Here is a 27,890-nt window from a genome sequence, read left to right as displayed (position 1 = left end):
TTTACAATGTTGCAAGCAGTGACCCAGAATAAGTGTCACTGGTGAGTATACATTATAGGGCAAACAATATGGTTTTCCTGGCAGCAAAGCATTTTTCTTTTAGAGCAATGGTTAGTTCAGAACTGAAGCAAAATATTAAAAAGAAGCCATACTTGAGGGACACGTGAGAAGGAAGCCAACAAGCAGGTTCTTAGCACTAAAAGTTTAGATCAGACAGTTGATCAACACCAGCAGCTGGGAGAAAGAAACCTGAATTTCATAGTTTTGTTTTTTCCCCCATGTCCTTTTTGCTCTATAACAGAACTCTTCTCCAATTCTTACTTCAAAGTAGTGAGTAACACATGTTTATAACATGTAGGATAGTTGAGTGTTCTTAGATAGACTGTTTAGTAACTGTTAGGTGACTAAAAAGGAAGAGACATCTGGGAAAAGACAGGCACTGCCTCTTCTTTACTGCAAAAAACCAAGCTGGTGATTCCTAACCTCAGCAGAGAAGTCAAAGCAGCTAAATGAATTAAAGAGGAATTCAAAATTTAGAAATGAATCATGCTAATAACCTTTATTCTTTTTTCTTCCTATCTCTCTTTTTTTATATTTCCTGCTTTGGCTCCCTTCTCTTACCTCTCTCCTAGTCCTTTCTCTCTTTTACACAGACTATTTTATTTAATGGTAGTTCTCTTTTGGTCTTCCCTCAAAGACAAGCCAAGCGACTATTGGGACAAATTGTTGATCGCTGTCGGAATGGACCCGGATTCCATAATGATGTAGATGGGAATAACACAATCCAGGAGATTCTCATCCCTGCATCTAAAGTGGGGCTAGTCATTGGCAAAGGAGGAGAGACAATAAAGCAATTACAGGTATGTGACCTTAGTAGATCCAGAAATTTATTCCCTTCTGAGGAAATGTTTCTCTAAAGCCATTCTCTGCCTTCTTACTCTCATAGGGTTTTTTTTTCCTTTAAAAAAAAAGTTTTCTTGGTGTTCATGATTTTTTTTATATCATTGTAGTTTTTCCCAGTATATACATATATATTTAAAAGACAAAAAAAAAGAAAAAGAGGAAAAAATGAACATAACCAGTCACTGTATTGAAAAAGTCCAAAAAGTGTACATTGTGCACCACCCTATGCACTTCCCGCTTCTGTGAAGGATTGGGTTGGAAGAGAATATCTCTTATTTTGAAGCATTCACGTTTATAATTTTACAACATTCATTTTTTATTTTTCTGTATGTATTCTTTCCATTTATATTGTTGTAATCCTTGTGTATATTGTTTTCTTGACTGTTTACTTCATTGTGTATCATTTCATGTAAAGCTTTACGTGTTTCTCTATATCACATCATTATTTCTTGTAGCTCAGTAATATTCCAATACAATCCACATACTACATTATGTTTAGCCATTCTTCAATTGATGGGCATCTTCTTTGTTTCCAATTCTTTCCTATCACAAAAAATGCTGCTATAAATATTTTGGTGTATATAAAAACTTTCTTCTTATTAGTGGTCTCTTTGTGTTATAATATATAAGCTCCATAATGAAATCTCTGGGTCAAAGTGGCATGGATATTTTAGTCACTTTATTTGCATAATTCCAAATTGCCGTCCAAAATAGTTGTACCATTTCACAACTCCATCAGTAATCACTCATTGACCTCATCTGACTTCTCCTGAAGACCCTCCCCAAATTCCTCCTCTAGACCACCCCTAGATTCCTCCCACAACCTTTCTGTATATAAGACCTCATCTTCCCTCTGTGTGAGAGAGCACCATAGAATGACCTAGCACAGACTGACTTACTAACTGTGTCCAATACAAGCGATAAACTTTACTTTTCTTTGGCTGAGAAGACTTGAGTCGAAATCATTTAGCAGGACCTGGTGTATTGGTATTTTGGGACCTCCAGAGCAACCCTAACTCTCTTTATGGGTAACCTCTTCATTTTTATGGTTCCCTGACATGTGAACATGTTGTTTTCCCCTGGTCTTACACATACCCTCCACAGAATATAAGCATCTTTTTCTTGGTCTTTGCATTCCCAGTGTCTAGTACAGCATCTGTAATAGAACAGGTGCTTGTTGACTGGTTGACTTAAGTTTGCCAGGTCTTGTTCCCAAGTTTACAACAAGCCCATGAGGGTGATGCTGCTGTTATCCCATTTTACAGATGAGGAAACTGACTGAACATGGACACTCACCCACCTGGTCTGTTCCTAAGGCAGGAGTCTTCCTGACTCTTAAGTCCAGCACTCTGCCCACTGTGCCACAGTGGGCCCACATATGGACCTAAGAAGAGGTTGTGTGTCATGGGGGCAAGCTCTTGGGTAGGGATAGGGGGACTTGAGGAATCAAGATTTGGGATCCCAAAAACCCCGCTGAGGAAGCTCAGGACCCTTCCTAGCCAGATTGTCACAGGCGGCAATGGGAGAGGAGGACCTGGGGTCCATTGCCTAACCACCCCATGGCTGGGGGTAGAGGAGGAGGAGAAGAAGGAGTAAGCGTGCAATCACAGTAGAGTTCCTGACCCTGGCAGTCAGGAGACTTAAGATCTAGTTGTGGCTTTGCCGCCGATGTCCTGGGTGGCCACTATCAATTGCCTGAGTTTACATTTCTTCCTGTGTAAAACGAGCAGGTTGGGCTTCCTGTCTTCCCACAATCCCTCCAACATTGACTGTTACCATCTTTTGTCATCCTTGCCAGTTTTCAGGGTGTAAAGTGAAACTTCACAGTTGTTTTGATTTATATTTCTCTTATTAGGGATTTGAAACGTTCTTTCTTGTGATCAGTAGTTTGCAGTTTTTCTTTTGAGTAATGTTTGTTCATATCCTTTGACCACTTATCTATTGGTCTTGTATGTATTAATTATCTATATATCTTGTATGTATTAATTATCTATATATCTTACCAAATCCTTATCAAAGAAATTTGACACAAAGATATTTTTTCACTATTCAACCACTTCCCTTCTTATTCTAGTTGCATGAATTTTGTCTGTACAAAAGCTTTTCATTTTCATATAATCAAAGTTACTTACTTTAACTTTTGCAACTGCCTGTATCTCTTGTTTGGTTAAGAATACATCTCCTGCCCATTGCTGTGAGAGGTATATGATCTGTTTCTCTTCTAATTTTTTCATAGTATGTTCTTTAATATTAAAGCCATGTATATTTTAGAATATGTTGTAGACTGTTGTTTAAGATGTTGGCCTAAGTCTGATTTCTGCTATACTGCTTTCCTTTTTTCCTAGCAGTTTTTATTTATCAAATAGAGAGTTCTTTCATAAGTATTTTATGTTTAGGGGTTTCTTAAACATTTGGTGATTGAGTTCTATTGTTTGGGTTTTTTTTTTCTCCCTTATCCAGTCTGTTCGTTGATCTGCCTCTCTTTTTTTTTTTTTTGGACCAGCACCAGGTGGTTTTGATGACTGTTGTTTTTATAATATACTCTGAGGTCTGAGAGTGCTATTTCCCCTTCATCCCTATCTCGTAGCCTTTTTCAAAAATATCTGAATTCTGAATTTCAAGAATCACAGTGGCTGGAATTTCACTGGATTCCTAATAGATGTTTCTGCACATCTTGTTCTGTGTTTTATAACACAAAAAAATATACCTTGTATCTTCTCCCAGAGAAATTTGGAGTTCATGTGTATTGGCTGTGTTTCATATGCATTTTCTTGTATATCCATTTAGAGAATAAAACTTTATTAACATTATTTTAATAATTTGATGTTCACTAGATACTACTAATTAATTTTGTTAATATATACCATCTAGATTCCCTAGGGAAAGGAAAGGAAAGAAATTAAGTTTTTTGATATAGTTTGACTTATCCTATTGTCTTGGATATTATACTTGAAAGCTGTTTAAAAATAGCAACATTTCTATATTCAAACTGAATCAGAATTTATTACCAAAAGTCTAAATGTTACTTGAATGGTAGTCAATGCTGATTTTCACATGTTAATTATTCAGGAGAGATATAACTCTGTAGTTAGAAGAGCACTTGATTTGGAGTAAGAAGACCCAGGTTCAGTCTTCATCTTAACATTTATTGTGGGCAAGTCACTTAATCTCTCAGGGCCCTCAGTTTTCTCATCTATAAAATGGGAATGAAAATATTGGCATAACTTGCCACTCAGAAATATAGTAAGGAAAGTTTTTTGTAAGTCTTATAGTACTGTATAACTCTATGCCACTATTATTATTGACCCCAAGGTGACTTTGTATGTCCTATTAAAAATTATGTTTCTATGCTGTGTGTTCTTCATAGGAGCGAACAGGTGTAAAAATGATAATGATCCAAGATGGTCCTTTGCCCACTGGAGCAGACAAACCCCTTCGTATTACTGGAGACCCATTCAAAGTACAGGTAAACTGACCAGGAAAACCTTTTATGGAGGCTATTATGCAGTAGCGATATGTAACTTGACTAAATTGCTATTATTCTAGTATTTTATTATTTCTACTCATTGTTTTATAAATGTTATATTACATAAGTGAAAAAATTTGAAGTTTAAAGAAGTATGAAGTAGAATTACTGTTTTTATAGCACTGAACTGCCTCTGAAAATAGGTACTCATTTTATCCACTTGATCAGTTCTTTCATATTTGGTTTAAGAGTTTAGTTGTGGGGGAAAAGATTAACAGTGTTCTGGGCATCATAAAACAAAGATAACCGTGCTGACTCTGTGGCAGCAAGGCACAGACTTGTATTAGTTTTTCCAGTATTTGGAATAGATTTGTTCTGTCTTCCCATGTCCAATCCCACTTGTAACCAGTGGCAGGCATTTGCAAGGCACTTGACCAGGGCTATAGTTATGAATTCTTTGGCCATAAAAACAGAGCAAAGCCAAATTGTCTGTGTAGGTATTAGGGATATAGCCTTGGCTTCAGCAACCTCATACTTTACTGTTGAACAACCAGCCATAGATAATAAGGTGATATAAAATCAGATAGTGTCAAAGCCAGGTGTTTAGTTATAGAATAGTAAAATGAATCTGAAGTTCAAGGAAGTTTCTTAATTTGGTTTCTGAAATGTTTCTCCCCTTCTTGAGTCTTTAGGCATTGGAATGAGGAAAGCTGACCTTCATAGATAACAAAGTTGCTTTTGGAGGTAGCATTTGGTTAGAGGAACCAGAGCTCTTGCTCCTGAGAGGTTAACTATGTTACTTCTGCCCACTTGAGGCTTTAGAAAACAACAAAGTTGTTTTATTTAGAACAGAAGTTATAATTTTATTATTCTTGATAGTCAAGAGGTCACTGCATAGCTCTTTCTCTGTGGGAACATCGTATTACAATCCAATGGAAACTACTAGCCCTTTAGTAAGTTTGTTCACTTTGTGACACTACTACCTAGTTAAGCACAAATTTATAAAAACAAGTAGATTTTCAAGACCAATAACTAGAATAATGGTTGCAAGACAAGATTGAGTAGTTCTGAATAAACTGCTTTTCTTCCTTAGAATCTAGTTGGGGTAAAGAGCCTGTCATTTCACTTGTCAGATTCATAAACTATCTTTTCTTTTTTGGGGGGGGGGAGGGGGAAGGTAGGGCAGTTGGGGGTTAAGTGACTTGCCCAAGGTCACACAGCTGGTTTTTTTGTGTTAAGTGGCTGGGGCCGGATTTGAACTCAGGTCCCCCTGACTCCAGGGCCAGTGCTCTATTCATTGCACCACCTAGCCACCCCCATAAACTACCTTGAAGAACAAAAAAAGGAATGTCTCCTTACTAAGGAGTTTACTTTCTCATTGGATTACATATAGACATTCTTTTGCCACTTTAGTAAACTAACATGTATTGTACTGAGATTGTACTGTGTATCTGTGCCATTGAAATTATGGGGTGCTGAAAGACCAAACTTGATGTTTTTTTTAATGTATACAGTTCCTTTCATGAGAATTCCATCTCATCAAGGGCAGCAAGGTGGCAAGTGAATAGAATTCCAGACCTGGGGTCAGGGGAGACCCACGTTCATATACAACCTCAGAGACTTCCTAGCTGTGTGACCCTGGGCAAGTCACTTAACCCAGTTTCCTTATGTGTAAAATGAGCTGGAGAAGGAAATGGCAAGCCACTCCAGTATCTTTGCCAAGATAAAGTTTTGGATACAACTGAAACAAATGAACAACAAGCAGTAATTCTCCTTGCTCAACAGTACTGTAGGGCCTGGTGGACACCTCCATATTCATCGCTGACCTTGGACCCTACACGAGTAATTTAAGAAATACAGAAAATTCATGTCATCAATTTTACTTCTCCACACGTCATCCTTTTATCATCTGAAAAATAGCCCAACATCAGTATGTGAGAGTTCATCTCACTAATATTGCATAAAATTGCAAAAAAGGAAAAAAGAGAAACATAACTGTCTTAAACTTTTTTTTAGTAGCCCCAAAGTTTTTTGGGGGGTACTCAGTTATATCAGGGAATGATGGTTATCATGCATTATGACCTTTTTAAAACACAGGTTTTAGGAAACAAATTTTAAGGCAAATTATACTTTTGCTTTAATTTATCGATAAGTAGAGAGAACAAAATTCAGCCTTTGATACAGCTAAATCCATTTAATAATCAGAATTCTACTCTTTAAGAATTTTAGTAGCTGCAGTCAATTATCTTTGACTTTCCAAATGGTAAATGTAGCAGATTACTTTTTTTTAACTTATATGTATTTATTCTTATCAGAATTTTTTTTTCAAATGCCTAGAATTTTGTTTCTCCCATACTCGGTATCATTGCTGTGTTATACCTAGCCCCACAATAATGTTCTTCATTCCATGGAAGTCTTCCTGAAATAAGATGTTTCAGGAAGCCATTCAGAAACTGGAAGTAGCATGTCAGAAACATTTTCTTAGAAGGATTAGTAGTCAAAAATTAAGCTAAGTGGATTTTTTTTAATCCAGCTAATTTGAAACATAGTTTTGGACAGTAGAAGGAATGATTCAATTATTCCCAAGTCTGATGAGTATCTGCTTCTTTTTTCCCTCCCTCCTGAAACAATACCAACTCACTTTTCTTCACCCCACGTTCCTTGCAAGCCATTTGAACAGTAATTGGAAAAGACTGTCAGATATTGAACAAATATTCATGCCGTGTATCTGGTTTTCTTAATGCATTTGTTATTTGTATATTTATGCAGCAAGCAAGGGAAATGGTACTAGAGATTATCCGAGAAAAGGATCAAGCTGACTTCCGAGGCGTGCGCAGTGATTTCAGCTCCCGAATGGGAGGGGGCAGTATAGAGGTACACTTGAATTAGAAATTGTAATTGTTTGTTATCATGGGAAAAGAAATGAAGAGGGTCTCCCAGTGGGTATAGCAACAGTCAAATCCTTCCCAGTGGTTATTTTTCATCATTTTCAGTGAATGGTGCTTTCACACCTCTTGCTTATGAATGTAGGTAGGTGGTATGTTTCTGTGCATAAACACCTTTCCCTGATTTCTGAGATGTAACAGGAAAGCTAGACTGACTCAGTGCTGTTTTTGACGACTGCAGGTTAAGTGTTCAAGTTCCAAAGAGCCTGTTTTATACGTGGAAACTTTGAAGACTATTTTATTAATGTAATAGAGTAGAATAGTTTTTATGCTAGAGGATAATGGTGTAAAAATTAAATCATCCCCAAGTATATTTCATGGCCTCTGCATCTGTAGTTCATGCTTATGTTTTTAACCTAGTTTTGTTGAGATTTTGTTTCTGTTCCTTCTCCTCTAAGGTATCTGTGCCTAGGTTTGCCGTTGGTATAGTAATAGGAAGAAATGGGGAAATGATCAAAAAAATTCAAAATGATGCTGGTGTAAGGATTCAGTTTAAACCAGGTTAGTTATGTCATTCAGAAATCTTATTGTTTGCCTCTGGTTGCCAGACATCTGGCAAAAAGAGTGTTTCCTCCTTTCCTCATATGTATCCTTTGACTGATTGAGATGTTTTATTTTACCTTTTTTGTGGTGTGCTGTTTCACATTTAAATAATTTTATTTATATTCTATTTTTTCTTTTTTGTATTTCACTTTTTTTATTCTATAACCATTTTAAAGTTATCAAAAAAAATATTGGTTAGAGTTTTTTTTGTTATATAAGGACTTGTTTATACTTGAATACACCAAAAAAGTGTTGCAGAAATGCCTGAGACTTTGCCTATCTATAAATCAAGTATTTTTAAAGAACCTACTGTGTGCTAGACACAGCTACTGGGAATACAAATACAAAGAAAGGAAGCAATACTTACTTTACAGTGAGCTTCTATTTTATTGGGAGGAAATAGCAATTATATATAAAAGTAAATACAGTGGTTAACTTACTGACTTCTGTTTTTTATAGTGTTAGTATAAAGGGTTGCATATACATTCAACTTTTGCCTCCCTTGGGGTTGGAACTTTTTGGTTTACTTTCTCATTTCTTGTTCCACAGATGATGGAATTAGTCCTGAAAGAGTTGCACAGGTCATGGGACTTCCAGAAAGGTGTCAGCATGCAGCACAAGTCATCAGTGACCTTATTCTTACAGCACAGGTGGGCTCTGTTCTCTGTGATCAACCCTTTTAACCACACAAGTGGAAAATGATCAACATTTCTATCAGTGAACTATACAACATTTTAGAGGCTCCCTTTAAAAGTACTGTATTGTATGACATGAATTTATTTGTAATTCAGGTCTTCACTTCCACCTTTCCTATAGACCACTTACTCCCTTTTTCATGCAAAAATTTTTTTTTTCTTTTATATAGTCCACTCTTGGTTATCTAGAATGGTTGGGAAAAACTATACCCGGTATAGAATGTCAATTTCTAAATAATTAAAACCTCACATACTTAATACTAAAAGAATACTAAATACTAAAACAACATAATCTGTGATTCAGAAAGCTCTTCAGGACCTTTCCAACTCTCAAGAATTATCATAATTGTTATGATACAGTTTAACAGATATTTATTAAGGGCCCAACATAAGGCATTATGATAATTGCTGAGAATACAGAAACAAAAGAACTTTCCTTATACTGAGATTTATTAAATACAAAGTAATTTGAAGAGGGAGAAAGCATTAAAACTGGGGAGGATCAGACCAGGCTTCGCAGAGGACATGGCACTGGAACTGAGCACTAAAGGGGAATGTAAGAATTCTAAGAGGTAGCAGAGCATTCTAGACATGAGGGACAGCTTTTGTGAATGGTGTCCTTTAGACTGACTCTGTGAACTCTGTAGGCAGTATGATGTAACAACGAGTCACCTCGCTTCTTTATGGTTCTGTTTTCTCAGCGGTAAAATGAGAGAGTTGTACATAATGGCTTCAAAATACCTTCCAGTTGTACATCTTTGATCATAATAATGAAAGCACTGGACTCAAAATCAGGAGGGTTGGGTTATTGTTCTGGCTGTGCCACTGATTTGCTTGTGACCTCAGGCAAATCACTTCTCTCTGGACCTCAGTTGCTGGGTTTTTTCAAATGGAGATTTTTTATAATAAAGACATTGGACAAGATGATCAGAAGGTTTCTTCTGCTCTCTTAGCATGCATTGCTTAAGGCGTTATAAAGGAAAATAGAGAAGTATGAAACACAGGTAGTCAGTCATGGAATTCCTCTTCTTACACTCCCTCTTCTAACTCTTCACTTTTGCACTAGCTCTTCCCTATGCATGCTCCCCCCAAAGAATACACTTCTTCATTATTTCAGCGTCATAGAGTCCTTTCTTCCTTCATTATACAACTCAAGCACCACCTTCTACATGAAACTTTTCCTTATCCCTTCCCCAACTCTTAATATCCACCTTCCCAAACTATCTTGTATTTAACTACTTTGTATATGCATTTGCATTTATTCGCTTTAAATGTACTATATATAGATATGTTTATAACTTGGAATTGTTTCATTCTTTGTACTTGTACCCCTAGGGCCTGGCACATAGTAGGAACTTAATAAATATTTGTCAATGATTGAAGTGTTTATTGAAAGCAATAATACTGGGGCTACAAGTAAAATGAATGAAACAATCCCTACTTGCAAAGAGCTTGCATTTTAATGAGAGACAACAAAGACATATAAGTATATACAAGTAAATTATAAATAAAATTAATAAAAATAAATACAGAAAGGTTTGAGATGGAGGAACTAACAGTTGAGGGGTAAGGAAAGCCTTCATGTAGTATATGGTGTTCAAACTTCATCTTGAAGAAAGAGGGGTTTTTGGGGGGTTGGAAGGGAGGAGAGAGTGTATTCCAGATGTTAGGGAGTGGCTAGTATAAAGGCATGGAGATGGAGTATCATGTATGAGGAAAATTTATCTGCGTCAAAATGTGTGATAGGGAATAATGTATAATTAGGATGAGAATATATGTTAGGGCCAGTCTGTAAAGGGCTTTAAAGCTAGGCTAAAGAACCTATATTTGATTCTAGAGGCTCTAGGAACCCAGTGGACTTGATTTGAGTAGGAGTCAATCAACATGGTGGGCTCTGTCCTTAAAGGAAAATTTTATCAGCAATGTGGAGGATGGGCTGAAGCAGAGAGAACAATTAGGGGGCCCATTGAAATAATCTAGGTTAAAGATGAGGACCTGAACGAAGATGGTGTAAGTAGAAAGAAGGGTTGAGATACAAGATTATGTTGTAGAAGTAGAAATAGAAGGATTTGGCAACTGATTAGCTATGTGGGATGAGAGAAAGTGAAGAGTCAAAGATAATGGCAAGGTTACAAACCTGAAAGACTGGAAGAATAGTGGTACCTTTGTCAGAAATAAGGAAGTTTAGAAATAGGATAAGTTTGGAAGGAAAGATAATGAATTCTTTTGGGGACATCTTGAGTTTGAAGTGTCTCCAGAATATCCTATTTGAAATGTTCAATAGGTAATCGATGATACGGAATTGAAGCTCAGATGTAGAGACTGAAGCTAGATATGGAGAGTTAGGAATCATGATCATGGAGATGATCATTAAACTAAGATGAACAGTTAGATAGGAAGGGATCCAGGAGAGTGTTATAATATTCCAGAGAGGAGAGAATGCACAGATAGAAAATGTAGTCAACAAATCACATGTAGCAGATAGGCTGAAAATAAAGATTTAGAAAAGACTTTCAGATTTGTCAATTAAGACACAGTATGATAACTTTGGAAAGGGAGATTAGAAGCCATATTGCAAAACTTTGAGAAGTGAATGAGTGAGAGGAAAGGCAGTAATCAACAGAGCGTTTTCAAGGAATTTGACTGGGAAAAGAGAGATGTAGGATCATAATTTGAGGAGGTGATAGGGTCTAGTGAGGATTTGAGGGATGGGTATGTTGACTTAAGTAAGTATTTTAGAGAAATTGAAAATTGGGGAGTCGGAGGAGGGAGTGAGTTAAATTTGTAATCTGTTAAAGAAGACAAAATGAAACAGAATCAATCCCATGTAAAGGTACTGGCCTTGGCAAGCAGAAGGGCCACCTCATTATTAGAGACTTGGAGCAAAAGAGAAAGAGAGTGGGAAAATGATGTCAAGGGGTTTTGAGATGATGAGATGACAGCTTACATTTTGAATGGCCTCAGTTTTCTCAGTAAAGAGGTGGGGTCCTCAACTGAGAGGGGTGGGGAAGGGGAGGTCAGAAGTTGAGAAGAAAAAAGGTTTGGAAAATATTTTGTGGAGAGTGAAATTAAGGAGTCTTGTTTTTCATTTGTGTATTGACACTTCATGACCTAATTTAGGGTTTTCTTGGCAAAGATACCAGAGTGGTTTGCCATTGCCTTCTCTAGATCATTTACAGATGAGGAAACTGAGGCAAACAGGGTTAAGTGGCTTACCCAGGGTCACACAGCTAGTAAGTATCTGAGGTCAGATTTGAACTCAGGAAGAGGACTCCAGGCCTGGTATTCTATCTACTGTGCTACCTAGCTAATTAGGGAGTCAGGAAAGAATTTAAAAAATTGTCTTTGAGAAATTTCTCTTTTTGTTAGTCACTCTAAAAGTCGCTTTTTAAAAATTACTCCCTAATGTCTGCTTGCCCCTATATCTTTCTCACAAAAGTAGAGTATGGAAACAAAATCAACTTGGCTGAGTTGGAGAATTTCTAGATGGATGTATAGTTTACTCTCAGGAAAAACTTTGTCAACAATAGACATTTCTTTATTGTTCTGAATTGATCTAGTAAAGCAGCTCCCTCTCATGAAGGAGAGGAAAGAACTGCACCCTGACCGCTTTTGTTTTTAATGTCACCATTTTGAAATGCTGCAGGACCAAAGTGTTTGACATAGTAGACAGTGATTGGAATGGGATTTGTGCATTCTGAATGTTAAAAGAAATCTTCTTCTGTAGATGCCTGTCTTTGCGTACTGTTCTGTGATCACTGAACAGTGTGAAACCGTGTTTCAGTAAAGTCTTCTCTTCAGCATCAGGCTGTGGGTAAAGGGGACGGCTCTTGTCCCTTTCATAACTTGCCTTCAGTGGTCACTGTTTAACACATCTTTGTGCTGGCCCTTGGGAGTGGCATTGCAGAAAAAAAAAGAAAAAAATAATCCTTTGATTCTTTCTGCTTGTTAGATTGCAAGGTCTTCTGAATCATAGAACATTGTCTGTATGCCAGCCTAGTTGGGGGAGGGTTCGAAACCATAAACTGTCACTCAGGCTTCACTTTCAAATGCCTATAGCTCTTTAGTGTCTAATGTCTGACTTCTGATAATCACAGCATGTGTTAGCCACAGGAAAGAAACCTCAGGGTTGGATAAAACCAGGCTCTCAGTTCCAACAAATTGGGTCCAGCAATTAAAACACAGGAATAAGGTAGTTGAGCTTTTAACTTTTGAGTTTATACAAATATTTATTTTATTTAATTTATAGTGTTTAGATAGATTTACATGCATTTATCTGCTCAGTTCCTCCTGATGGTGATTTTAATTAATTCCATTTTTATGGAACCCTTAATAGTCAGAAACATGGGAAAGTGCCATGCTGCTCCAAACCTAAATGTGCAGCATTGATTATTTAGCCTATCACTTAACTACACTTTTAATAGAGAAGACTAAAAATTAATGGTAGTGGTGATTGTGAGTGCTGAGAGTTGTCACTAAAACCTTACTTTTCTCCCAGGAACGAGACGGTTTCGGGAGCCTCTCTGTACCCAGAGGAAGAGGTCGTGGCCGAAGTGATTGGAGTGTCGGGGCACCTGGGGGGCTGCAGGAGGTAACCTACACAGTCCCAGCAGATAAATGCGGCCTTGTTATAGGCAAAGGTAAGAAACTTCTGCTGGATTTCCACTTTTTCACACCACCTCACCATATGTCCAGAGTCTGTTTGCTTAATTAATTCTTTTTGCCTGTCTAAAGTTATCTAGTCCCATCCCCTCATTTTACTGATCAATCAATAAGCATTTATTAAGCACCCTACTATACCTTGGGAGACAAAGACAAAAGGGAAATGGGTCCTGCCCTCAAGAAACTCACATTTTTGCAGGGGCCTGAGGCCCAGAGTGCTTTGTCAAAGGTTGGCAGCCAGGCCATCAAGTCTTGTGACTTAACATTTTTTATTCATTCTCTTGTACCACTCAAGTTCCTAGGTGTATTGAGCTTGTTTAAATTGTTAAGAAAATGGTAATGAATTTACTTTCAAATAATTTGAATCATTACATAGGATATTTTTCTCAGATGGAGACCTCTCCCCACATGATGTCACAGCTTCTTAGAGAGCATGAGACCAAGAAGTCCTGGATTCAGATTCTGCCTCTGACACTCATTGCCTGTGTTACCATGGGTGGCAAGTCAGCCTTTCAAATCCTCAGTTTCCATACCTATAAAATGGCAACTAGAGTATCTATGGCATAAGACTGTTGTGAGAATCAAAGGAGATCATGTTCATAAAGTGCTTTGCATACTTTAAAGTGCTAGTGCAATCTCAGTTACTGTCCTTGGACCATAGACTGTTGTTAGAGACAGAAAAATCCAGGCCCTTCGGGGGGGGGGGGGGGGGGGGGGGGGGGGAGGGGGCTTTTTTTTGGATGGGGAAGGTAGGGCAGTTGGGTTTAAGGGACTTGCCCAGTGTCACATGGCTAGTTTTTTGTGTTACATGTCTGAAGCCAGATTTGAACTCTGGTGCTCTATTTACTTCGCCACCTAGCCACCCCAGGCCCTTCATTTTCTAGTTGAGGAAACCAAGGCCCAAAAAAGGAGTCTAGCAGATGACCCAGCACTGATTACAACCCAGGATTCTTGACTCATGCTTTTTGTCTTAGACCACATTTCTTGTTCTAACTGGCTATGATATTTTGACTTTGACACAGCATGTGAAACTAGCTTTTTTTTTTTTTTAGCACTTCTTAAAATAAGCAACAGATACCCTATAGAGAAAAAAATTAAAGTGGGTGGGCTTGCTTTGTAGCCAGTTTTTTAGAGACTATTGGCTAAAATTCACATGAATAATTGGCAATCTTCTGATTTTCACCCTTTGGTATGTGTTATGGGAAATACGTAGCATACACTTTTTGGTTGGCGATCTCATACTTTTTAACTTCTATATAGACATTTAAGAGACAAGTTGAATGGGGCAATAGGGATCTAAATACAAGTCCAAAGAATATTGTTCCTTGACATGAGCCAGATGCTCCCAAGCTTCTTTCACCTCTTGATGAACCTCCATCATTGCTCCATCAGTAGCAAGAAATAGGTATCAAGAGTTGGGTTTCATAAATATAAGGTTTATATGAATGTAGTCCTAATCTTCCATCTAATGCTCTCTTCCTCCTGATTTAAGAGTTGAATGATACATGTGGTATGAAAAGAAGTAACCCTAATTTCATCTTTAATTTATTATTTGTTATAATGTCACCTTTGAGAGAACAACATTAGTGAGTTCTCTTTAGTTCCTGGAGGAAAAGAAGTAAGGATGGGAGAACAGAGCTTTGTCTCAAGCCACATCCTTTACCAGAAACATGATGCTAGAACACCATGAGGAAGGTGTGGTAAATTACCCCCCAGCCCATTCTCAGAAACTCTTCCTTCCATTAACTATTCCTTTGCAGGTACGAGAATGACTGTTTTGTTTGTCTTAATATTTGTTTTTTAATTTCTGGTCAGTGTTACGTGTCTTAGACTGTAAACTTTTAGAAAGTAGGAACTGTGTCTGTATAATTTGTTTTGTATGTGTGACTGACATGTCCTATATCAATAAGTATGGTTCATTGACAATAACATTTGAGATCGCCTTCCCTTACCCTGCCATTTGGATGATTTTAGACCAAATCTTGTTGATATCCATAGGTTTCAAATTATTATTGATCTTGATACAGTTTCTTTTACATTTAAAGATGAGCTGTAAATGATATTTGATTTTTTTTCCCCTTTAGATATCAATGAAATTTCTCTTTTTCATTTGAGTTTCTCACAGTTAGCAAAAGAGTGATACTTTAGAATTACCATCAAGTTCTTTGTCCTCTTGCCAATCATCCTGAATCAACTGGATGAGCTATAGTGAATAAATGGAAAGATTTCTCTCATTATCTTTTCCTCTTCCCCCCATTTTTTTTCTCTGAGAGTTTGTCTAGGTGTGGTATCTTATGTTTCTTAAAGATGTTTGAGATGTGGTTGAAGAAGGGCACCCATACAAATGTCAGGCACTCCCTCTGGGAGTTGGTGCTTGAAAACAAACTGCAGTCTCTTTGGGCCCCTAGCTGGATTTCCATGATAAACACAGCAATATTGACAGATAATGTGGCCAGCCCGGCTCTTGTCAGCCCAGCCTTTTAGCAGGTTTGATTAATTGCTTTACGATTTCACGTCCAGCTGGGGGGCCACTGGTGGGTCGTTTCTGTCCCCCATCAGGTGGAACAATGGAGCAGGCTGTTGAATCAGTCTATAGACAGCCACCATGTGCCAAGCGGGTGACCTCATTTTGAAGGAAGATGAACTTAAATTAACTCCTTCCGGCCCCGTGCAGCATAGTGTTGACTGCCTTGCCTTATTAGCATGCTCCCAAGGCCTAAGCAAAGAATCCCTAGGGCTAGGGTTGCAAATGTTACTGTTTTCTGGAAGCCAGGAGATATTAGCTGACTGAAATCTGCAGGGCTTTGAGAGCAAACATACACTGTTTTGTGCATAAACCTTGAGATCAAATTACCTTGACTCCCGAGGAAAATGGTACTACTGACAGGGACTTGGTGGGTTAATGAGACCTGCAGAACCATAACTTTCCCTGAAAGATGACCTTGTAGTCTTCCTTGTTTTGATATAGTAACCTGAAAACCAATTGACAAATGAAACTGTTGTCCTATTTTGTGGATCAGTGAAAAGAAAATTCTATGACTTTTTCTATAGGGTGACTCTTGAATAAAATGTGGTATTTATAGTACCAGGGAGTGAGGTTGTATTTATCTATAAGCAAACAAAACTTAAAGAATATTTTAAATTTTCATATTGTCACCTGTAATATATGTAGAGAATTGGAAGATGAGAACTTTACACAATTCTAGCAGTTCTTTAAGAAAAGCCTGAGAATATTCAAAACTTTGAGACCTATTTCATAAATTACTAGTTTATTTACAACCACTTTGTGTACAACATACTACTCAAGCAAACGTTAAGTTAAACTTTGAACAAAGTACCAACTAATTCTCAGTTTTATATAATGGTGTATCACCTTTATCTTCAGCATCCCCAACTATAGATGTGTTGTTGGTTACAAAGACAAGGTTTTAAGGGTTTGTTTGTTTTTTCGGGTTGCTGGTGGATGCAACATATGTTGATCCCTCCAAATGTCTAAGTCTTTGAAAACCTAATTGATTGAAGAGTTATTCTGAAATGACTTTCCCTCCTTGAATATGGGGGAGGGAGGGGACTGGGGCAAAGGAGAAAGCAAAGGTTGGAATGTTAAAAGGGTCAAAAGAGTATGTTACAAATGTAGCCTCTGTCCCCATAAGTTTTTTTTTTAACTTTATATGAAAGGTAGGGTATGAAAAAATCTTAAAATAGAAAGAAATGTTTAAATACCATTTTATCTGCTTTGTGTATAGAATAGAGACAGTTACTGCCCTGTAGCAGTTTTTCAGTGATTATTTTCCCCCTAGATTTACAAGACTGGTGCTATAAGATTTCCCTCTATTCTTCCCCCTCCCCCCCAAACCCCTCTCCAGTTGAGTGGAGCTGATCTTTAAGTTCTGTGAAATTTCAAAAGAAGAATTGAACCATTGTAATACTGGCTGGAGCTTTTGTTAAGCAAATTTCATTAAGAGACTGGGACTCTCACAGGTTTTTCAAAAAGTCCAACTAAATTTTCATTAGCCCTGCTCCACCCAGTGTTCTTATGTACACTGTCATAGTATGGCTCCCTGTCTAGATCCATTCCCCATGGATGCAGTGACTTTAGAAGTGACAGGATGGTATATTAAAGGCCTTAGTGGGAGCCAAGAATTGTTCGGTTCTTTGCCTGGCCGTTTGACCTGTGCAGGGAGGGGAGAGCGGCTGGGGTGGCCTGTGTGTTTTGGTTGAAGGTCTCCATTGTACAATGGAGGAGCCATCAGAAAGTCATTCTTATACTGAGAAAGGAGATTGTAAATTATCAGAGGGACAGAGTTGCTGACTAAACACACAGTGCTTTTCTTGGGCCTAGGGTTTGGGTGAGGATGGTATCAGAAAGCAAACAAAAATGATCACACTACAGTGTGATGCAGTGCAACTGTGTGAATGTTTGGAGTTTGGTAGGTAGAGGACTTTTACCCTTTTATATAGTAAATCTCCATTTACATACAGCATGTAGGATATATGCATTGGTCAGCAACTTGTTGCCAATAAAGAGATGTTCTGATGGCCACTGCCTGCTGATTTTACCCAGTGTTGGTGATCTTAGCATATTCCACATAATCAGCCTATTATTAGCAAGGGCTCAAGCACCAACAAACAAATAACTGCCTCCTTGGAGCAATATTGTTCCTTAAAAACATTTAAACGTTTCTGTTTGCTTTGTATATATCCTGGTGCATAGAAAACATTTTTCTTGCTGGTGCTAAAGTAAAGGATACAAAAGAGAAAGAAATGTCTTATTTGTTAGCAGGTATCAGAATCATACCTCATTTATTCTCTCCTGTATTCTTTTTTTCTGCCTACAGGGGGTGAGAACATCAAAAGCATAAACCAACAGTCAGGAGCCCATGTAGAACTTCAGCGGAATCCACCTCCTAATACAGACCCCAGTGTACGGATATTCACCATCAGAGGCTTACCACAGCAGATTGAACTTGCCAGACATCTCATAGATGAGAAAGTTGGTGTACGTACAAGGCCCTTTTTCCCACCTTTGGGCTGTTAGTAGGATATTCTATTGGCTGTCTGGTGCCTTCCCCCTACTATCCCAAGAACCTTTGTGCTTCCTGTGCCATTCAGCAGTTCCTCACACTGTTTTGGTGAGCTTGGTTGGGGCAAATGGGTTATCCCCACTTTATTGAGGGTAAAGTCTGAGGCACAGAGGCTGATAATGGTCATGGGACCAATGAGTGAAGCATTTTAGACTCACCAGCTCCTCACCACCCCAAATCTATGCCTGTTTTCCAGGCTAGATGGGGCTAATGCTTTGCACCCAGCACTGCCCGCCTGGCCTCTTGTTGGCATTGTATTGGTAGCCAGACATGCAGATGGTTTTCATTGACTCTGGCTTTAGTTTCAGGCACCTCAAAGCAGATAAACAAAGGGAGTGTTGATGGAGGAAAGATTTGCCACTGCTCACCTCAAAGGGGACATAGAATTGCAGAAAGAGACTTGGGCCAGCCTTAATTGACGGGAGAGTCAAGCAGGTTGGTCCATATACACAGGGTGATAAGCTAGGTTTACTGTGGTGTTCTCATCCATAGACATAGTGGTACCATTATTTGCTGTTCTGTGGTATTGTTCACCTGAGGGTGTGAAACCATTCTGCAAATAACATTTTCTGTGGGGAAGAAAGGATAGATTTAGGGTTATGAGGTATTTTTGTTTCATTTATGTGTTTGTTTGTTTATTTATTTATTTATTTGCCTTTTAAAGCTGATTTGGATTGGGAGGTTTTGGGTAGAATTTAGAAGATGAGTGAATAGGAAGTTAGAATTGTCATTGTGTCTGTGACAGGGTACCAATATGGGCGCACCTGGAGGCTTTGGTCAGAGTCCTTTCAACCAAGCACCTGCTACACCTCATCAAAAGTGAGTCTTTTACCTGTGTCTTTGCAGAGAATTTTCTCTCAAGAATTTTTCCTGTCCACAGTTTCCCTTTTTGGAACTCCCAATAAAAATACTGAAAATTTGGTAAAGGCATCACACTTGAATAATTAAATTGTACTACCACCCCCTTGTCTAATCTTGATTTTGACCCTTAATGGTGATTGATGTCAAGGCTTTTCCAGACTAGTTTGGGAGCCCTCCCTTTTTTTTTTTTTTTTAAAAGCAATTGGGGTTAAGTAACTTGCTCAAGGTTACATGGCCAGGTGTTTCTGGGTGGATACTAAGTGTCTGAGCCCGGATTCGATCCCCAGGTCATCCCGACACTGGAGCCAGTGCTCTTACTCGCTGTGCTACCTGGCCACCCCGGGAGCCTCTTTTTTAACAACAACATCAGTAGACTAACTCCTAACCCTGTCACTGCTAATCAATTTGTAAACAGGACTTTTGGGCCAATCCATTCCATAGCCTCCAACCTCAGCATTTTTATTTTTTTTTATATCCATGTAGCACCTTTCCTCCAAGGAGCTCAGGGTGCTTTCCAAACATTGCTGCTAAAGTGAACGGTAACCCTCACAGCAACCCTGTGAGGTAGGTAAAACCAGTTATTTCATTCTAGTTCCCCTGTAGTTGGCAGACAAGACAAGTTTAATCTTACAACAGATGGTACAAGTTTAGCTTTCAGGCTTTGAGAAGTGGGTGGGAAACATGCAGAGAGAAAATTGAATGAAAGAAAATGTGGGGGGGGTTGATCTTGGAAGGTGAAGAAGGGGCATGATGGACCAGAAAGAATGAATGTTTTGTAATCCACAGTGGTCCTCAGGCATTTTTGACCCAAGGCTGGGGTAACACCTACCAGACGTGGCAGACGCCTACACAGCAAGTCCCAAGTAAGTGACACTTCAGAGTTCAATGAAAAAAATGCACATTTTATCACATGATACAGGAGAAGTAGATCAATGAATTTCTAGAGCCCTCTGAAGTATAAAAGGTAGTGAAGCCTTCTTATGAAACAGCAAACTACATGTAGACATAACCAGCCAGAAGTGATTGGTCTGGAAAAACAGCTCAGGTCTTGTGCATTCCTTGCGGGTATGTTATGATAGGCTGGCTGCATTGAGCCCAGCTTTTCTGATATTTTCTTCACCATCTGTGCTTTTGCTCTTCCAAGATGTGTGTCACTGGTTGACCATTGCTTCCAGGAACTGGGAAACAGGGAGAGAGCTCGAACAGTCAGGCCCTGATTCCTCCAGGTCACACAAGGTGGCCCCTCCTTGTGGTTGACTACAGTCTGCAGACAAGTGATGTGCTGGGGGTTGTGAAGAAGTCAGTGGAGAAAACTTAGAAGAGAAGAATCATCAGCATCTCCCTAGCTTTTGCTCTCTGGTGGGAGGGAATTAAACTGAAGCCTCTCTTTTCTGCATTCTGTAGTCACTTTTCAGGTTTATTGGCTTTCTTTCATTCTGTTTAACAGTCATCAGATACTTCTCCGTCGTGAATGGGTCATATATATCCCATAAGACTTCAGAGTTTCCTTTGGACCAAACTACTACCTTGTTGCTATTTGGCCAGGTCTCATACTGAAAAGAAAGAAGCACAGAACTCCCCAACATCACTAACTCTTTGTGTCTAGTCTCCTTGGGTCCCACATGGAGCCTTTCTCTTTGATCTAGACAACAATCTCCCTCACTTTTGTACCTACCTTCTCTCAGTATCAGTGAGTTGTCTGCTCATCCTGTGTTGCAAATATGGTATAGCTTTTGGGGGCAGAAGATAGTTGAGGTAGGGGAGGGAGACAGAATGCTAACCATTAAGTAGATGTTTAATCTTCCTTAAATTCCAGGGGGGAAATCTGATTTCTGAGGTGGAGAATTGTACAACTCCTCTTTGGGGAAGCTTGACCAACCCTCTATCTCGATTTCCCTTGTTTTTGCCTTAATTGGTTGTGGCTTGCACAGCCCTTAGAAAATCCTTTTTTAGTGTCTGAAAACTAAAGTGACCATTTATACTTGAATTCCTCATATATCCTGGGCCAGAATCAAATGAGTCCCCAAACCAGATGCCAGCTTTAACTCTCTCTAACCCTTTTGATGTTTGAAATGTGTTGCTGCCCCTTTTGAGGGGCTATTCCCAGAGATTTTTCTCATTTTCTCATCTTTGATAAAATCCAAATTTCTTTGACATTGGAAATCTTAACATGTTTTTGTTTGGGAAACATTCTTTTTGACTCTGCAGATTTTATGACCTGCAGCATACTGGTCTATTATAACAGGTGTTCTTGTGCCAAGTGATGTGGGCTCTGCACATTGGAAATAAAGCAGTCCTGTTTTTAAGGTTATTGACTTAGAAGTGAGGAGAATGCTGGTTATGAGTTCAGGAATTCTAGGTTACCTAGTTCACAAATAAATACTATACTAGATGTGAGATGACGGGACTAGAAGTCAGGAGTCCCTGGTTCTAGTCCAGATTTCTTCACTCTGGCCTTGTGAAGGGGGTCAAGTCACTTCCCTGATCTGAGCCTTATTAGATCTCTTAGACCCTTTCCATTTTTAAGGTTATAATTCTGTTATTTTGGTTGGTTCATTGCTCAACCAGATGTCACTGTTTTTCATATATCTGTGATGATGGGGAATCCTTCCTAAAATGCCAGAAAGTTAGACATTTTCCTGAATGTGTCTATACACTTAACTAGCAAAGCGCAACCTTTGGGTTAGCTACTGGCCAAGGGCCTAGCTTACTTTCTCCCATTCTGTGCTGTGGTGGAGGTAAATGCTAATCACCACACCCAGAAAAGTAGGTATGTTTAGACTGATTACCAGTCATTTCTGATTTTTTTTCCTCCTTTAGAAGGATGAGAGAAATAAAAATGTGGGTAAGAGCTTTGTGATGGCCTTCTATAGGTGCAGTGGTACAGTTATTAAAGCAGACTTCACTGTACTATTTGCTCCCTGATTAAGATCAGGGTAGTTCTCAGTCATGCCAAGGGGAGTTTGGCAAGGCATGGGAGGAATACTCCTCAGAAACTACATAAAGGCCTATAACTGAAAAATCTTATTTTCTATACCCCAAATGTTCTTTTTTATTTAAAATTTTAAAGGAAATCTTGGGGGGGGGGGGGGGGTATTGATTCTACTCTCTTAACCTACCCATTAGTGTATTTCTGCCTACCATCCAACTTTTCATTCCCCTTCACCTTTTTAGAGAAAAGTCATTCTGCTGCCAACATAAAATACCTATCAAAAAATTATCTCCTCTACTCTTCCTTCATCCCTGGCCCTGTCCTTCTGTAGTAATGGGAGTAGGGAGAAGAAGACCTCTTTTCTTGACCCTCATCCTTAATCCTGCATGCATTTGAATGTCATGGCTCTATCCTCGTACCCATTTTCAGCCTTAAATAAATAAACTAATGGGTAAAACCTTTTGCTGTGAAATGTATTTAGAGCTGTGTCTTTTCAGCCTACTTTGGACTAGTTCTAATTTTTTTTAAAAAGGCATTGAAGGAGGTCTTTTCTTTTGTTGGTATTAGCAGGTGGACACTCAAGCCAGCTCTGACCTCAGCAGAAAGAAAGGTCCTGACTTATGGCTTTGGTCAAGTCTTTTAACCCTCTTTCATGCCCCTGGACAGGATGCTACTGCCCTGTTCCCTCCACCCACTTCACACTTTGAATTTATTATGTTTAACAGTCTCTTCCTCCTCCCCCCCGTCCCCCCTACTCCCATTCAAAGCCCTTTGCAGCTTATGTTGTAGCCAGGAGAGACGATGAGACAGAGTTAGAATTAGCTTTCTTTCCCTGCTGTCCACCTTCCCTTCTCCCTACACTTCCTGGTTTCCACTATACTGTGTGTGTTGGGGAGCAAGGGGAAGTGAGGCTAGGGTTTGAATTGAGCATTCTTTCTTAGATTTTCTTTAATTTCCTATGCTCAGTTTCTTTGAATGTTTACAAGTCTGCTTGTCCAACTGTACATACATAGTCTTTTGTCTTCAATTAGAAGAAAAAGGTTATGTAAAAGGGTAGTGGTGTTTTGCTCCCTGTTCCTATTTGAAGTTCAGTTGACCATGTAAACAAAACCAACTCTGCCTCTCATGTTTCTCTCCTGTCTATTTCCTGTTGTCATTTAAGGTATTGAATGCTAAATCACCTCAGAGTAGTCCATAACCAGTGTCTTGGAAGCCCCCTTCGTGGCACATTTCATTAGGAAGCTTCTTGGTCCTCGTAGCAGCCTACTCTGTTTTGTTTCTGTCCTAGGGACCATCCCTCTCTCTCCCCTGACTCAGCTCCTGTACTCCATGCCTAACCTGGAGGAACCCTCCTTGCACCCCTTCCCCACATACCCATGGGACAAAATTCATTGTCTGTTTCTTGGATGCAGGTTCACATCTTGTTCTCTTCCTCTTTTTTCCTGTTCTCCATTCTCTTCTAGCGAAGTTGTTTGCCTCTTTTTCCTCAAAAAAACTAAAGCACCCAAAGCATTATTGTGAGGTGTGTGCCCCACAGGCTTGTTGGTGTGGGTAGAAAATGCACCAAGAAGCTCGGGGCAGTAGCTGGGCAGGAGGAAAAAAACCCTCCTTTCCTCACTGGCCTGATTGTTTTTGTCCTCTTCAAACAGGCCAGCAGAGCCAGCAGCAGAACAGCCAGCCTGGTTACAGCAAGGCATGGGAGGACTATTACAAAAAACAGAGTGAGTGGCTTTCTTCAAAGGCAGATGACCAATGAATGACAAAAGTGCCTTCTTGTCCCTCCCTAACACACTTTAATTTACTGTGGACAGAGCATCTTCTTTTCCTTACCCCTTTTCCTCAGGAACTTCATAGCAATACCTTAACTTCCCCATTTTTCTTCTTGCCCTTTTGCCAGAACAGAGTTGCAACCCAGCCAGGTTGCATCTCAGCTGGTATAGAAATGCACAGCGTTATCCCCTTCCTGTGCTGATTTTCACACTGCGATTCTCATTGAGCAGCAGTGGGCTAGGTGAGAGTTAGTATGTAGAAGGAAGTATAGTACCTAGATCCTTAGACTTGCCTCTGAAAAGTGGTGGTTGCCCTAGAGTCCTGAAGTCTTTCCGTTTAAGCTATATAGCTGAATCACAAACCAAACCAGTCTTAAAAACACCTAGCAAATCAATTCAAATCAGAGCTGAATTGGTATATTTTCTTAAATGGTTTAATTAGATGAGTTAAATATTCTGTAAACTGAATTGAGATCTTGTTTGGTTTGAAACCTTGATTCACATCACTTGCTAGTTGTAAGAGCTCAGGTTGAAGGTTGGTTAGGATGGGTAAACTAAATATTTATGGCTTAGGGCTGTTCTATGAAGGGGAATGATATTTCTTTCCCTGTCATTGAGAATTTCCTGGGTGTAGAAAGGAAAGGGGGATTATGGAGAGGAAGTAGTTGAATGGCTAAAATATGATGTTTTTTTTTTTTTTAAGGAACTGTTAGTATTGAGGTAGCAATGGGAAGGGTGGACTTTTTTGTTTGTAATTTGCACCCAGCAGCAAGTCAGCTTCAATCAGGTCCTTATTACCATCTAGCTCTTTAAAATTGAAATATCAGGCAATGTGAGCAATGTTTCCTGATGTCCAGCAACATTTTAGGAAGGGAAATACACAGTTAGATTTGAGCAGTGTTTTATTACTAATATGGCTTGTCCTTGAATGCACTGGTATTGGTACCTTCAGATAATCTGTCTTTCCTCCTTTGTCAATCAGGCCATGCCGCCAATGCAGCTTCTCAGGCAAGTTCCCCACCGGACTATACAATGGCCTGGGCGGAGTATTACAGACAGCAAGCCGCTTACTATGGACAAACATTAGGGCAAGCTCAGGCCCACAGCCAGGTCTGTATTTCCCTGAACACAGCCTTGTGTACCTCTGTCCTGCCCTTTCTTCCCCCCGTCTTAGAATAGTTTGGTTAGTGAATTGAACATTGGCATACCACCCTATTGAAGCTCTGACCTTTCAGCCAGCCACTGTTGCCATTGTCTCCTGTTGTTCTTCCGTCCTAAAACATGAGGCTCTGATAACTGGGGTCTTTGTAAAACTTGGACATGAGCAAAAAAAAAAAGCATATGTTAACTAGAACACTTAGAGTAGCCAGGGAGAAATCCTAGTAACCACTTCTGTTCAGAACTCCAGCTTTCTTGCTCTTTCTGTACAAGGAATCTTTTGGGCCAAAGATAGCTGGAGTTAATTTTGTAACCTAGTGGGGCAGCTACTCCATAAATTGCCATCTATTTATCAGTTGTATACAATACATGAGCTTTCTAAGGCACCTCCATGTAGGGGATGTGGAGAATTAAACAGTCTTGCCATTCTGACCAAGTTGCCACTCCATGATGTTTTCTGACATCGAGGAGCTGACTGGCTATTGAAATTGCTGTCACTTGACTTAGAAAGGTGTGTAGCAACAATAATTATCTAGCCCTGTCCATTGTTCCAGCTCCGTGAGGCGCCTCCCAGGTCATGTTGGCTACTCCTTGGGAGGTAGGGCTAAGGGACACAAAACCAGATTTTCTCAACCTTGTACATTCCCAGCCTCTAATCCCATGAACAGGACATCAGCATTCTAAAGTTTAAAAATGAGTCATTTTGATAGGTATTGAGGCCAATTATCAGGCAACTAAAGGAAAAACATCCACAGTTTTTCTTGTTCCTTTCAGTAGCACTACAGATCACGGTGTCCAGTGACTCAAATAATGGTTCTCAGTGGACTCCGTGGATGACATCCTTAGCAGAGCTTTTCAGAGGCTGAAAAATGGCTGAAGGCCAGGAAGTGCTTGTACTTTCCTCTCACCCCATTTAGAAGAAAATCTCTGGAATATCTTTCCTAAGCAAGGTTTTCTCTTGCCATATCCTATGACATCAGTCGTATGGGGGGAGGAGGAGGTATTTACTTGTATGTTGACTCTGTTGTCTATTTGGATACCAGAGGGAGACAAAGTGTGACCTGTCACCTGCCCTGGGGAGAAATATTTCAGAAGTACATCTTTCTAAAAATCTACCAGGGAATAACTTTTCTTCTTTCTTTTTCCTCTACAGGAGCAGTAGAACAATGTCCTTACGGCAGTTTTTTTTTTTCCTTGAAATCATTGTGAAAGAAAACCTTTTTGTAACAGAGGTTTCTAGATTTGCAGCCTTTTGATGAAGACTTTTTTTGTTCGTTTTTGTGAAACACTAGTTGTAGAATAATCTACACTGAACTTTTCTAAGAATCAGGAAAAATTAGTAATATACTAAACTTCATGAAAATGCTGGTAATATTTTGATTTTGTTTTTTGGGGAGGGTATTTTGTTTTATTGTTAACTTCCAAATTTGTAAGCTTTGGGGTTCTTTTTGGAACAATGTCTGCAAATTCCAGGCACCAAAATGTACCCTAGAGTAGTGACATTTCAAACATGGGGATTTTTTTTTTTGTTTGGGGTTTTTTGTTTTGTTTTTGTTTTTTTCTTGGCGTGTTTCTCTTTCCTTTTTGATCTTTTCTGTTGCAACAAAGTGGCTTGGAAGTCTTAGGTGTTATGTAACAAATCCTAAAAAAAAATTTTTAAACAGTATTTAAATATTCTTAAATATGTAAATGCATTATTAAATGTTTTACTTCTAATTTCTTTTATTTTGGCTGTCTGATTTTATTGCATTTTTTAAAAAACTACATTATGTATTGTAATTAATTATGTGAATTCTGTATTGAGACAATTAACTGTTTTGCTGTCAGACAGGTTAGGGGAGGGTGGGCATTTTGTAGGGTTTGTATAATTTCTAGAGTCTAAAGGGGTAATATAAAAACATGTAATTTTTTTTAGCAATACTTTTTTTCACATGTCCATTTTGGGTTGCATTTGTGTATCTAAGACCTCCAAGCTTATTTTAAAAAATTTTAAAAGCCTTCCTCTATGCTCAGAAATATAAATACTGTTATTTTTAATATTAAAAATAAATCAGCTACTAGTAACTTTAACAAACACTGTGGAACATTAAACCATATATAAGGTAGTAACTATTTTTTAATTCCAAGGTGTTTTTTGCTTTTTTCATTTTTCTTTCAAATATTTTCATATCTAATATTTGTCAAATTACTTAGAAAAATAAATGATTCTAGTATTAACCACAGTATGCGCTAAATAATTTTGATTTAATAAAAGGGATAATATGATTTCTTATGTTTAGTGTTTTCTTGTACAGATAACTGTATTTTTAAAAGAAAAAAACGGAACTGAAACTATTTTTTCTTGCATTTTTAATTGACCTGAGGGACATTCCGTTTTGAAATGTACTGAATTTACTGTTCGGTTTTTTCTCTTTTTATTTCCCTTTAATGCTTGAAATGTCTAACTATAAAAAAAATGCAATTAAATAATGTTGAGCATGGTGTTTAAAACAAAATGTTCTTTTTATTTGACTGACAGTTGCATTTTACACTCTATATAATAAAATTTCCACAAGGCTTCTTGTGGATGAAGTGTTTTTAGTCTGTTTTATTTTGCATTTTCTTGGTACATCCCCTTCCCATTGCCACCCCAAATGGAAAGCGGTCAGGAATGCTTGCCTGCTCTTAGACGACTGACTCACATTGCATTATCTCCAACTTAGTTGCTACACTACATGGACTTATATCTACTTCGTTAAACTAATTTCGTTTTAATGGCATTGTATAATTTGATGTTATTGACTTGAGAGCCTTAATTACAATCAGCCCTTCTTACCTGTCACATCTAAGCATTTCTTGAAGTGGTGTGACACTGAGAAGTTAATAACTAGAG

The 27,890-nt window shown here is 38.7% G+C and overlaps 1 protein-coding gene across 7 annotated transcripts in view; it reads left to right on the top strand.

The window, feature by feature from the left end:
• Positions 1-27,594, top strand: part of FUBP3 (far upstream element binding protein 3) — a 68,809-nt gene extending 41,215 nt beyond the window's left edge. For 4 of the 7 annotated variants that reach the window (XM_069069350.1, XM_069069349.1, XM_069069355.1 and 1 more), the window contains 13 exons: positions 698-860; positions 4,271-4,369; positions 7,139-7,243; positions 7,713-7,815; positions 8,407-8,507; positions 13,051-13,192; positions 18,053-18,213; positions 19,044-19,117; positions 19,643-19,723; positions 19,946-20,022; positions 23,741-23,812; positions 24,843-24,970; positions 26,172-27,594. In XM_069069350.1, the coding sequence (XP_068925451.1) occupies positions 698-860; positions 4,271-4,369; positions 7,139-7,243; positions 7,713-7,815; positions 8,407-8,507; positions 13,051-13,192; positions 18,053-18,213; positions 19,044-19,117; positions 19,643-19,723; positions 19,946-20,022; positions 23,741-23,812; positions 24,843-24,970; positions 26,172-26,180 (1,315 nt within the window). In that variant the 3' untranslated portion in view covers positions 26,181-27,594. The remainder of the gene's footprint in view (positions 1-697; positions 861-4,270; positions 4,370-7,138; positions 7,244-7,712; positions 7,816-8,406; positions 8,508-13,050; positions 13,193-18,052; positions 18,214-19,043; positions 19,118-19,642; positions 19,724-19,945; positions 20,023-23,740; positions 23,813-24,842; positions 24,971-26,171) is intronic. The other 3 variants (XM_069069353.1, XM_069069352.1, XM_069069354.1) reach the window with 3 other exon arrangements.
• Positions 27,595-27,890: the final 296 nt, after the last annotated feature.

Source organism: Petaurus breviceps, unplaced genomic scaffold, assembly GCF_028583685.1.
Source record: "Petaurus breviceps papuanus isolate PSGF00001 unplaced genomic scaffold, PetGlider_PUasm1.0 90779, whole genome shotgun sequence".
Classification (NCBI taxonomy): domain Eukaryota; kingdom Metazoa; phylum Chordata; class Mammalia; order Diprotodontia; family Petauridae; genus Petaurus; species Petaurus breviceps.
The sequence above is the reverse complement of the archived record's forward strand: the minus strand, read 5'-3'. Positions and strand labels throughout refer to the sequence as shown.